At 46.1% G+C, this 13,566-nt stretch overlaps 1 protein-coding gene across 1 annotated transcript in view; it reads left to right on the top strand.

Annotated features, from left to right (window-relative positions):
- The window catches only part of epha10 (EPH receptor A10), a gene marked incomplete at both ends in the record, with an annotated part of 163,457 nt that overhangs the window by 130,572 nt on the left and 19,319 nt on the right, over positions 1 to 13,566 (top strand). Inside the window, 3 exons of the mRNA XM_083926187.1 lie at positions 1,189 to 1,314; positions 2,272 to 2,457; positions 5,436 to 5,497. Of these exons, the coding sequence (XP_083782313.1) occupies positions 1,189 to 1,314; positions 2,272 to 2,457; positions 5,436 to 5,497 (374 nt within the window). The remainder of the gene's footprint in view (positions 1 to 1,188; positions 1,315 to 2,271; positions 2,458 to 5,435; positions 5,498 to 13,566) is intronic.

The following is a 13,566-nucleotide window of genomic DNA, read 5'->3' as shown; positions in this document are numbered from 1 at the left end:
AAACCCTGTTGATGTGTGTTAACAAGTGTAGCCACCACACCAAGCTATTCTATCATATGTCACATTATGGATAGAAGACATTAAGTTTTTTTTTTTTTTTTTGTCTGAACTCTTGTTATTTTTGGGTAGCACAAACTCTTAAACCTAACAAAGCAGCCAGCCTATTACAAGTATCCTGGCACTTTAAGGTTTCTCTTCCGTAGCATTACACTGTCTATTATGTCCTGCCCCAATTTCCGCCTGAAGATTATATTGTCTTTGTTTGTATCTGTTATTTTGCATATGTATATGTGTGTTGGTGAGATAACATTTTGAAGCAAGCAGAAAAGACACAAAGCCCCTGTAATCTGAGTAAAGCCGCATGGAGGAAACCCAATGTCAGATCTGAGCACTCGGAGTCTTTGAGCGCAGCCTTTTTCTTTCCATGCCTCTGGAGTTCGCAAGGTCAAAACCAACAAAAACAAAAAATTAGTCAGGTTATGAATGCATAAACAGAAGCATATTGTCCTTTAAATCAAAAAATGATGATATTTAAAATGACAAAAATCAGCTACTGACGAAGTTGAAGTATTAATAATTTTGACAGGCTGAACGTGTTCAACTGAGATGTTTAAAGTAGACCTACAGTCATAGTGGGCTTTGAAAATGTTTCTCAAACATCAATGGTAAAACTGAGCTATTGATTTCCGTCTCTGGATCACAGAGCATGGGCGTTTTTGTTAAACAATCGTACAGAGAGAAATTCTTTGTTGAAGGAGGCAGATGTACCAATTTCTCTACTGTCTGCAGCCTCAATAGAACACAAAGTGAAGCAGACATGAACACATGACAAAGGTTTTGCTTTGTGTTGAGAGAGAGAGAGAGAGAGAGGGGTATCGCCAGGGCAACAGACATCTTTTTATGCTAACAAAACAGTTTGCTAGCTATCTGTATTTATATAATAATGCACAGTTCAGTGGTATCTGAATCTGACAGTGGCTCCTTTTATCTATTTCGTGCCTCATGTGGACGTTTTGCTGCCGGGACTCCAGACCTTTATCTTTTAATGTGTTTCTTTGTGCAGACAAGCATGTGAACCGTAAATGATGTGTTGCTGTCCTTTTGGATTTTATGAACAATGGAAAGTTTTGCTTCACCAGTATACTTCTGGATTCATGTGTGAGGTATGTCTTCTGTTTGTGTGTTCAGTTAAAATCCCAACACGGAGGACCTACATTGACCCAGAGACCTGCGAGGACCTGTTGCAGGCCGTGCACGCCTTTGCCAAGGAGCTGGACAACTCGAGCATCAAGATAGAGAGAATTGTACACACAGGTACATTATTATACATGGATGCAAAGCAGGGTTGTGGCTCTTTTTAAAGGGATACAATTTAGAATTTGGAGTAGTGGAAGCAGATAAATAGATCTATTAGTTCAGACCCCAGGTCATTTTCCCCCTCGGTGTGATTTGGTGCAGTTGTGAACACACTAATCACGCTCGTGTGTGGACCAAAACAACCGCAGCGGTTGTTTGTGGTGAGAATGTGATCAGACCACGATCTGACCCAACTATCAGGTGATCTCTGCATGTTTGAGCTTAACAGCTCCCCTGTCCCAGACAGATCTGACCAATAAGCAGAGTGAACATTCTCACGTGGTTCTGGTGATGAATCCTGGTTTAAACTTCACATACAATGTTAAGTAAATATGGAGTGCATGGCACAGTAGAAAGTATTTTTTGTTTCTTTAACAGAAGCAAAGTAGTTCTTGCTTCCATTTATATTGTGGAATATGAAAAAGGTAAGGCAGAATAGGGACAATGAACAGCTGCATTATTGAGGCAATTCTTTTTTTTTTGCACTTTCCCTCAGCCTGTCCTGAGAGAAATTGGAGAAACCATTTCAATCAGTCTGGCGACTGGTCTGCCAAAATCAAGCTCCACTGTTTACCTCAGCTGTACTCGATGTTTCGTGGTTTCACCTGCAGCCTTCTCCATCTTTGATCTCTTTGATGCCTTTGTATTTCATGTCTCTCCCTCCTTCAACAGAGTCTGTGCATTTGCGTCATCTCTCTCTTCTTCTTGTATTTTACCATCTGATTCTGTTCCCACCTCATTCCCCCTTGGTCTAACTCACATTCATTCCTTCTCACATTCTTTTAATCTTTGCACAGATATAACTAATATCATCATCAGTCTGAACTGCAAAAAAAACGGCCCTATTCCCCCTCTCTCTCTTTTTTCATCAATCAATAAGCATCGTGCCCTCTGTTTGTCTGTCTCCCCCTACAGGAGACTTTGGGGAGGTGTGTCGTGGTTGCCTGAAGCTGCCCAGTAAGAGAGAGCTGCCGGTGGCCATAAAGACGTTAAGGTCCGGCTGCTCTGAAAAACAGCGCCGCTCCTTTCTCAGTGAGGCCGGCATCCTGGGGCAGTTCGACCATGCCAACATCATCCGGCTGGAGGGCGTCATCACTACGGGTAAGAAGGATAGGGGGAGGGGCACATTGGGAGGAATGCGAGCTGATGAAGATGAAAGGAAGCACAGAAGGGGAAAAATCCAGGGTATCCAAGGATCAAAGGAGAACTTGGATAGTTTGACCAGCTCCAGTATCTTAAAGAAGGTTCATCACCTCCATTACTAAGGAGGAAGGGATGGGAAAAGGGAAGTAAGGCTGGGGGGAAAAGGCAAAATCACACGTGTGAATGGGGTCATTACTTCTGGTAACTATAGAGAGATAGAAAGAAAACTGTTAAGAGGAGCATGGACAGAGGAAGGGAGGATTGGGAAGAGCACTGTGATACTCGAACCACTTCAATATCACACGGGGTCAACTCACAGCAAAGAGGGCGGGACTGGAGGATAGAAAAAAAAAAGGTTGAAGAGTAGAGTGTAGGGTGGCGGGATAGATGCCGTACGCTAGCAGCAGCTGAGCTACATCAAGGCCCATTTTCCGCTGACAGATAGCAATTGAGGTCCTAGAGCGAAACAGGATAGATAGAGCAGGAGAAAAAAAAACTTGAAGGGAGGAGACGGAGGTAAGAGACATGAGAGACAGAAGATGAGGTAGAGGTTAATGGGAATGGCAGGTGAAGGGAGAAGCTTTAAAGAGTTTGTGAAGTTTTTGTTACTGCGGCAGTGATGCTCAATGACGTGTTTTTGTGTATGTGTGTGTGTGGGCACGGTGCCTGAACACACTCTGTGCTCAGTAGGATGGCAGCAGATGTGCAGGGTACAGTAATTGGTGCTAGAGACCCAGCGGGGCACTGAGATCCACTCCAATATCTCCCACCATCACATGCGCAAACACACACCCATTCACACACAACTCGCGTGCAAGCTTTGCTCACGCACATACAAACGCAGTCCCATATGCTCACTTTCTCTTTCACTATCATTGACACACACACACACACACACACACACACACCTGCTTGCTTGCCTCCTCCCTTGGCATGAAATCACACATCCATGCACACAAACCCACATACCGTTAGAGTACAAATCACCTGCTTTACATCACTTACCCCCCTACCAGATCCTCACCCAACCCTCTCCCATCCATCCCACCACACCTAACCCACCTGCATTCAGAGTCCTTACTAATTTCCCCATCCTCTCACCATAATAAGGCCAAACATAGGTGTATCCCATTAATCTGAAGATTAATTCTTTCTAGGGCCTTACCAAATGTCTTTTGTTTTGACATTCAAAGCTTATATTGAGGATCTTGAATGTCTGCCATCATATTTAATGTGACAACCGCCACAACATGGCTGCAGCTCCGCTGCAGATTTGAGAGCTTGCCTATTTTGCCCGCATGATGTGCGCGGTTCATAGCAAAAAGAGCCAGTGAAAAGATCTTTTGACAGATCCTTTCACTACAGTTTTAATGTGGATATTTGTAAAATGTGTCACAGACATAATAAAATATTTCAATATAATGTATATAAATATTTAACTCAACACTTTCTCGTTCCGTTATAAATCCTCTAGCGTTTCTGTGGACAGAATTTTTACCTTTACTGTCTAAAACAAATATAGTGGAACAATATTGATGGCCATTATCATAGGCAAACTCAATGTAGCAGGGCAGGCATCACAACGCTGTCTGGACACGCACCGCTCATGCAGGCTGTGTGGCCCGACGGTCAGGGTAGGCACTACCAACCTACCGCTCTTAACCAATGGTGGGCGGATCTACTGAACTGTTAATCCAATCCTCTGTGGTTGCTTCAGTGTACAATGCTAAAGATCAGGCTCTAGTAGGTAGCTTTATCAAGTATGATTGGCTGCGATGATGTTTGTCCTCCAAATCTTTTCGCACAAGAATGTGATATTTCTTTCCCCTCAAGTGGATAATTCCGTTTTTATCAGCTGCTTTTTCAAGCTGATTGAGGCCATAAGAGATATTTTTTTCCACACACTGAAACAGTAGAGAAGGGGAAAGTGGCAAGGATTTGCATTTTCAATATGTATTCTAAGGATTTACAAGTATGTATGACTTGAATTTTGTTTGAAAAAGCAGAAAACGCTTATTAGCCTCTTTCACTCATGTCATGTTTCTGAGACATCCTCTAAAATACAATGTTTTTTAGCAGCTAATCACATAACACAAATGATGATAATCCTTTTAACTAGGTCCTTGTTTGTAATTAAATGTATCCGTCATTCCAGCGTGTAGTGTGCAACCCACCAACACTCACTCTCCAACTCACATTAATTACATGATGGCTAGCGTATTATGGCAGTGTCTCTGTGCTGACTCACAGTTTCCTCCTGTTGTTGGTAACCTTTCCAAATAGCTTTCTGAAAGCCCAGTAATACTGGCAAACGGTTGCTATTACAATGCCAAATTATCAGTTTTGTAATGTGCCGGCAAAAACTCTTAGGACTGATCATATTTTTTTTTGTATCTAGGTAATGAAAGTTGTTTACATGAAGGTTTATTTTACACTCTAAAGCTCCCATAATCCACTCCTCCTTTCTCCTTGTTTCCTCTCCAACTGCTGCAGTCTCATTTTCCTCCTCTGTGCACTTCATAGCACTGCTGGATCCCTGCCATCTGTGCTTGGCCACAGTGTGTACGTGTGTGTGAGCATCCATGCGTCTGTTGTGTAGTATATACAAACGTGCACACCTGGACCGTTTCGGTCTTTGTGTATGCCCGTGCACAGATTGTGTTTCGAGAGTGTTTGATGGTCGTTAAACTTGCTGAGACAGCCAGGGCAGCACACAGGTTCTCCTGGCTTCACCACAGTTCACTGGGTGAGGAATGGCTTTGCACAATGCCTGCCGTGCTGCCAAGTGGACTAGACTCACTTTATTCTCTCCCTCCCTTGCTCTCTGTCTGTCTCTATTACCTCTCTTGCTTTCTTTTTTTTCCCCTTGATTCTTTCCAATTCACCTCAGTTTCACGTATTCACTCTCCTTCCTTTCTCTTTTTTGTCATCTCCAGGTAACACCATGATGATCATAGTAGAAAGCATGTCCAACGGAGCCTTAGATTCCTTCCTAAGGGTAAGTTTTGTGTGCGTGTGTGTTTGAGCGCGTGTGTTTATACATTTATCTTAAATGGGTGGCTCAGGAGGTAGAGCGGGCTGCCCACTAATTCCAGACCCCCAGCTCCTCCTGTCCACATGTCAGAGTGCCCTTTGGCAAGATACTAAACCCCAATTTGCTGCCGGTGGTTGGCCAGCGCCTTGAATACTAGCAAGTGTGTGAGAGGCTTAAATTTTAAAGCACTTTGAATAAAAGCGCTGCATAAATGTACGTGCAAATACGTGTTTGCTCATTGTCTCATAACAAAAATCATTATCACATGTTTTGGAGCCGTTTCACAAACGAGGCATTTTGTTCTAATGATCCTGAATTCACCATTATTATAGAGCAGTCCTAGGGCAGTAATAGTTGTCCTCATTACAGTAATACGGAAAACATACCATAATTAACAGCACAAATGGAGTGTTTCTGCTTAAAGATGTTATAAGCTTCAGTAAACTGTTATTGTGCCCCTTTGCTCTGTGAACCACTGTGACGTGGTTTATAATGATATGAATTAATGGCCTAGCCCCCTATTTCGTGGGTGCTGAGTTCGAAGATATGGTCCTTTTTTAAATAGGCCATGACTTAATCCTAAACCCTAACCCTAAACCCTAACCCTAAACCCTAACCCCAACCCAAACCCTAACCCCAACCCTAGCCCGTAACCCTAACTTTTGATAGAAACGTCATGGAGACTCCATCTTGGTATCAATAGAAAGCGCGTGGCCATAATTAGGGGGGTAGGCGAAGTCTCAACAAATGAGCACCTAAGGGAAAAAAAATAGGCACACAATTGTTTAAGATCAAAGGGTTCCTGACGTCCGATCGCAACGAAACCAGCACGAGTGCACTCAGCACCCACAAAATAGGGGGGGTAGCCAAAGTTTCAAGTCTCTAAAATAAACCTAACCCCTAAACCCTAACCCTAATCCTAAACCCCAACCCTAATACCAACCCTAACCCCAACCCTAACCCTAGCCCCAACCCTAACCCTAACCCTAACCCTAGCCCTAGCCCTAGCCCCAACCCCAACCCTAACCCTAACCCTAACCCTAGCCCCAACCCTAACCCCAACCCTAACCCTAACCCTAATCCCAACCCTAACCCTAACCCTAGCCCCAACCCTAACCCTAACCCTAACCCTAGCCTTCAAAATAGGGGGGGTAGCCAAAGTTTCAAGTCTCTAAAATAAACCTAACCCCTAAACCCTAACCCTAATCCTAAACCCCAACCCTAATACCAACCCTAACCCCAACCCTAACCCTAGCCCCAACCCTAACCCCAACCCCAACCCCAACCCCAACCCCAACCCTAACCCTAACCCTAACCCTAACCCTAGCCCTAACCCTAACCCTAACCCTAACCCTAACCCTAGCCCCAACCCTAACCCTAGCCCCAACCCTAACCCTAACCCTAACCCTAGCCCCAACCCTAACCCTAACCCTAACCCTAGCCCCAACCCTAACCCTAACCCTAATCTCAAACCTTAACCCTATTTTAAATAGGCCATAACTTTTGATAGGAACGTCGTAGAGACTCCATCTTGGTACCGATGGAAAGCGCGTGGCCATAAATAGGGGGGTAGGCGAAGTCTCAACAGATGAGCACCTAAGCACTCAGCACCCACAAAATAGGGGGGGTAGCCAAAGTTTCAAGTCTCTAAAATAAACCTAACCCCTAAACCCTAACCCTAATCCTAAACCCCAACCCTAATACCAACCCTAACCCCAACCCTAACCCTAGCCCCAACCCTAACCCTAACCCTAGCCCTAGCCCCAACCCTAACCCTAACCCTAACCCTAGCCCCAACCCTAACCCCAACCCTAACCCTAACCCTAGCCCCAACCCTAACCCTAACCCTAACCCTAACCCTAGCCCTAACCCTAGCCCCAACCCTAACCCTAACCCTAACCCTAACCCCAACCCCAACCCCAGCCCCAACCCTAACCCTAATCCCAACCCTAACCCTAGCCCTAACCCTAACCCTATTCCCAACCCTAACCCTAGCCCCAACCCTAACCCTAGCCCTAGCCCTAACCCTAAACCTAACCCTAGCCCCAACCCTAATCCCAACCCTAACCCTAACCCCAACCCTAATCCCAACCCTAACCCTAACCCTAGCCCCAACCCTAACCCTAACCCTAATCTCAAACCTTAACCCTATTTTAAATAGGCCATAACTTTTGATAGGAACGTCGTAGAGACTCCATCTTGGTACCGATGGAAAGCGCGTGGCCATAAATAGGGGGGTAGGCGAAGTCTCAACAGATGAGCACCTAAGGAAAAAAAATAGGCACACAATTGTTTAAGATCAAAGGGTTCCTGACGTCCGATCGCAACGAAACCAGCACGAGTGCACTCAGCACCCACAAAATAGGGGGGGTAGCTAAAGTTTCAAGTCTCTAAAATAAACCTAACCCCTAAACCCTAATCCTAAACCCTAACCCTAATCTCAAACCGTAACCCTATTTTAAATAGGCCATAACTTTTGATAGGAACGTCGTAGAGACTCCATCTTGGTACCGATGGAAAGCGTGTGGCCATAAATAGGGGGGTAGGCGAAGTCTCAACAGATGAGCACCTAAGGGAAAAAAAATAGGCACACAATTGTTTAAGATTAAAGGGTTCCTGACGTCCGATCGCAACGAAACCAGCACGAGTGCACTCAGCACCCACAAAATAGGGGGGGTAGCCAAAGTTTCAAGTCTCTAAAATAAACCTAACCCCTAAACCCTAACCCTAATCCTAAACCCTAACGCTAATCTCAAACCGTAACCCTATTTTAAATAGGCCATAACTTTTGATAGGAACGTCGTAGAGACTCCATCTTGGTACCGATGGAAAGCGCGTGGCCATAAATAGGGGGGTAGGCGAAGTCTCAACAGATGAGCACCTAAGGAAAAAAAAATAGGCACACAATTGTTTAAGATTAAAGGGTTCCTGACGTCCGATCGCAACGAAACCAGCACGAGTGCACTCAGCACCCACAAAATAGGGGGGGTAGCCAAAGTTTCAAGTCTCTAAAATAAACCTAACCCCTAAACCCTAACCCTAATCCTAAACCCCAACCCTAATACCAACCCTAACCCCAACCCTAACCCTAACCCCAACCCTAACCCTAACCCTAACCCTAACCCTAGCCCTAGCCCCAACCCCAACCCTAACCCTAACCCTAACCCTAGCCCCAACCCTAACCCCAACCCTAACCCTAATCCCAACCCTAACCCTAACCCTAGCCCCAACCCTAACCCTAACCCTAATCTCAAACCTTAACCCTATTTTAAATAGGCCATAACTTTTGATAGGAACGTCGTAGAGACTCCATCTTGGTACCGATGGAAAGCGCGTGGCCATAATTAGGGGGGTAGGCGAAGTCTCAACAGATGAGCACCTAAGGAAAAAAAAATAGGCACACAATTGTTTAAGATCAAAGGGTTCCTGACGTCCGATCGCAACGAAACCAGCACGAGTGCACTCAGCACCCACAAAATAGGGGGGGTAGCCAAAGTTTCAAGTCTCTAAAATAAACCTAACCCCTAAACCCTAACCCTAATCCTAAACCCCAACCCTAACCCTAACCCCAACCCCAACCCTAACCCCAACCCTAACCCTAACCCTAACCCTAACCCTAACCCTAGCCCCAACCCTAGCCCCAACCCTAACCCTAACCCTAGCCCTAACCCTAACCCCAACCCCAACCCCAACCCCAACCCTAACCCTAACCCTAACCCCAACCCCAACCCTAACCCTAGCCCCAACCCTAACCCTAACCCTAATCTCAAACCTTAACCCTATTTTAAATAGGCCATAACTTTTGATAGGAACGTCGTAGAGACTCCATCTTGGTACCGATGGAAAGCGCGTGGCCATAATTAGGGGGGTAGGCGAAGTCTCAACAGATGAGCACCTAAGGAAAAAAAAATAGGCACACAATTGTTTAAGATCAAAGGGTTCCTGACGTCCGATCGCAACGAAAACAGCACGAGTGCACTCAGCACCCACAAAATAGGGGGGGTAGCCAAAGTTTCAAGTCTCTAAAATAAACCTAACCCCTAAACCCTAACCCTAATCCTAAACCCCAACCCTAATACCAACCCTAACCCCAACCCTAACCCTAGCCCCAACCCTAACCCTAACCCTAACCCTAGCCCCAACCCCAACCCTACCCCTAACCCTAGCCCCAACCCTAACCCTAACCCCAACCCTAACCCCAACCCTAACCCTAACCCTAACCCTAGCCCTAACCCTAACCCTAACCCCAACCCCAACCCTAACCCTAGCCCCAACCCTAACCCTAATCCCAACCCTAACCCTAGCCCTAACCCTATTCCCAACCCTAACCCTAACCCTAGCCCCAACCCTAACCCTAGCCCTAACCCTAAACCTAACCCTAGCCCCAACCCTAATCCCAACCCTAACCCTAACCCTAACCCCAACCCTAATCCCAACCCTAACCCTAACCCTAGCCCCAACCCTAACCCTAACCCTAATCTCAAACCGTAACCCTATTTTAAATAGGCCATAACTTTTGATAGGAACGTCGTAGAGACTCCATCTTGGTACCGATGGAAAGCGTGTGGCCATAAATAGGGGGGTAGGCGAAGTCTCAACAGATGAGCACCTAAGGAAAAAAAAATAGGCACACAATTGTTTAAGATTAAAGGGTTCCTGACGTCCGATCGCAACGAAACCAGCACGAGTGCACTCAGCACCCACAAAATAGGGGGGGTAGCCAAAGTTTCAAGTCTCTAAAATAAACCTAACCCCTAAACCCTAACCCTAATCCTAAACCCTAACCCTAATCTCAAACCGTAACCCTATTTTAAATAGGCCATAACTTTTGATAGGAACGTCGTAGAGACTCCATCTTGGTACCGATGGAAAGCGTGTGGCCATAATTAGGGGGGTAGGCGAAGTCTCAACAAATGAGCACCTAAGGGAAAAAAAATAGGCACACAATTGTTTAAGATTAAAGGGTTCCTGACGTCCGATCGCAACGAAACCAGCACGAGTGCACTCAGCACCCACAAAATAGGGGGGGTAGCCAAAGTTTCAAGTCTCTAAAATAAACCTAACCCCTAAACCCTAACCCTAATCCTAAACCCCAACCCTAATACCAACCCTAACCCCAACCCTAACCCTAGCCCCAACCCTAACCCTAACCCTAACCCTAACCCTAGCCCTAGCCCCAACCCTAACCCTAACCCTAACCCTAGCCCCAACCCTAACCCTAATCCCAACCCTAACCCTAACCCTAGCCCCAACCCTAACCCTAACCCTAATCTCAAACCTTAACCCTATTTTAAATAGGCCATAACTTTTGATAGGAACGTCGTAGAGACTCCATCTAGGTAACGATGGAAAGCGCGTGGCCATAATTAGGGGGGTAGGCGAAGTCTCAACAGATGAGCACCTAAGGAAAAAAAAATAGGCACACAATTGTTTAAGATCAAAGGGTTCCTGACGTCCGATCGCAACGAAACCAGCACGAGTGCACTCAGCACCCACAAAATAGGGGGGGTAGCCAAAGTTTCAAGTCTCTAAAATAAACCTAACCCCTAAACCCTAACCCTAATCCTAAACCCCAACCCTAATACCAACCCTAACCCCAACCCTAACCCTAGCCCCAACCCTAACCCTAACCCTAACCCTAGCCCCAACCCTAACCCTAGCCCCAACCCTAACCCTAACCCCAACCCCAACCCCAACCCCAACCCTAACCCTAACCCTAACCCTAGCCCTAACCCTAACCCTAACCCCAACCCCAACCCTAACCCTAGCCCCAACCCTAACCCTAACCCTAATCTCAAACCTTAACCCTATTTTAAATAGGCCATAACTTTTGATAGGAACGTCGTAGAGACTCCATCTTGGTACCGATGGAAAGCGCATGGCCATAAATAGGGGGGTAGGCGAAGTCTCAACAGATGAGCACCTAAGGAAAAAAAAATAGGCACACAATTGTTTAAGATCAAAGGGTTCCTGACGTCCGATCGCAACGAAACCAGCACGAGTGCACTCAGCACCCACAAAATAGGGGGGGTAGCTAAAGTTTCAAGTCTCTAAAATAAACCTAACCCCTAAACCCTAACCCAAATCCTAAACCCTAACCCTAATCTCAAACCGTAACCCTATTTTAAATAGGCCATAACTTTTGATAGGAACGTCGTAGAGACTCCATCTTGGTACCGATGGAAAGCGTGTGGCCATAAATAGGGGGGTAGGCGAAGTCTCAACAGATGAGCACCTAAGGAAAAAAAAATAGGCACACAATTGTTTAAGATCAAAGGGTTCCTGACGTCCGATCGCAACGAAACCAGCACGAGTGCACTCGGCACCCACAAAATAGGGGGGGTAGCCAAAGTTTCAAGTCTCTAAAATAAACCTAACCCCTAAACCCTAACCCTAATCCTAAACCCCAACCCTAATACCAACCCTAACCCCAACCCTAACCCTAGCCCCAACCCTAACCCTAACCCTAACCCTAACCCTAGCCCCAACCCTAACCCTAACCCTAACCCTAACCCCAACCCCAACCCTAACCCTAACCCTAACCCTAGCCCCAACCCTAGCCCTAGCCCCAACCCTAACCCCAACCCCAGCCCCAACCCTAACCCTAATCCCAACCCTAACCCTAGCCCTAACCCTAACCCTATTCCCAACCCTAACCCTAGCCCCAACCCTAACCCTAGCCCTAACCCTAAACCTAACCCTAGCCCCAACCCTAATCCCAACCCTAACCCTAACCCTAACCCCAACCCTAATCCCAACCCTAACCCTAACCCTAGCCCCAACCCTAACCCTAACCCTAATCTCAAACCTTAACCCTATTTTAAATAGGCCATAACTTTTGATAGGAACGTCGTAGAGACTCCATCTTGGTACCGATGGAAAGCGCGTGGCCATAAATAGGGGGGTAAGCGAAGTCTCAACAGATGAGCACCTAAGGAAAAAAAAATAGGCACACAATTGTTTAAGATCAAAGGGTTCCTGACGTCCGATCGCAACGAAACCAGCACGAGTGCACTCAGCACCCACAAAATAGGGGGGGTAGCTAAAGTTTCAAGTCTCTAAAATAAACCTAACCCCTAAACCCTAACCCTAATCCTAAACCCTAACCCTAATCTCAAACCGTAACCCTATTTTAAATAGGCCATAACTTTTGATAGGAACGTCGTAGAGACTCCATCTTGGTACCGATGGAAAGCGTGTGGCCATAAATAGGGGGGTAGGCGAAGTCTCAACAGATGAGCACCTAAGGAAAAAAAAATAGGCACACAATTGTTTAAGATCAAAGGGTTCCTGACGTCCGATCGCAACGAAACCAGCACGAGTGCACTCAGCACCCACAAAATAGGGGGGGTAGCTAAAGTTTCAAGTCTCTAAAATAGACCTAACCCCTAAACCCTAACCCTAATCCTAAACCCTAACCCTAATCTCAAACCGTAACCCTATTTTAAATAGGCCATAACTTTTGATAGGAACGTCGTAGAGACTCCATCTTGGTACCGATGGAAAGCGTGTGGCCATAAATAGGGGGGTAGGCGAAGTCTCAACAGATGAGCACCTAAGGAAAAAAAAATAGGCACACAATTGTTTAAGATTAAAGGGTTCCTGACGTCCGATCGCAACGAAACCAGCACGAGTGCACTCAGCACCCACAAAATAGGGGGGGTAGCCAAAGTTTCAAGTCTCTAAAATAAACCTAACCCCTAAACCCTAACCCTAATCCTAAACCCCAACCCTAATACCAACCCTAACCCCAACCCTAACCCTAGCCCCAACCCTAACCCTAACCCTAGCCCTAGCCCCAACCCCAACCCCAACCCTAACCCTAACCCTAGCCCCAACCCTAACCCCAACCCTAACCCTAACCCTAATCCCAACCCTAACCCTAACCCTAGCCCCAACCCTAACCCTAACCCTAATCTCAAACCTTAACCCTATTTTAAATAGGCCATAACTTTTGATAGGAACGTCGTAGAGACTCCATCTTGGTACCGATGGAAAGCGCGTGGCCATAAATAGGGGGGTAAGCGAAGTCT

The sequence above is a fragment of the Echiichthys vipera genome (assembly GCF_963691815.1).
Source record: "Echiichthys vipera genome assembly, chromosome: 13".
Lineage (NCBI taxonomy): Eukaryota > Metazoa > Chordata > Actinopteri > Perciformes > Trachinidae > Echiichthys > Echiichthys vipera.
Note: the sequence above shows the minus strand (reverse complement) of the source record. Positions and strands in the feature narration are given on the sequence as shown.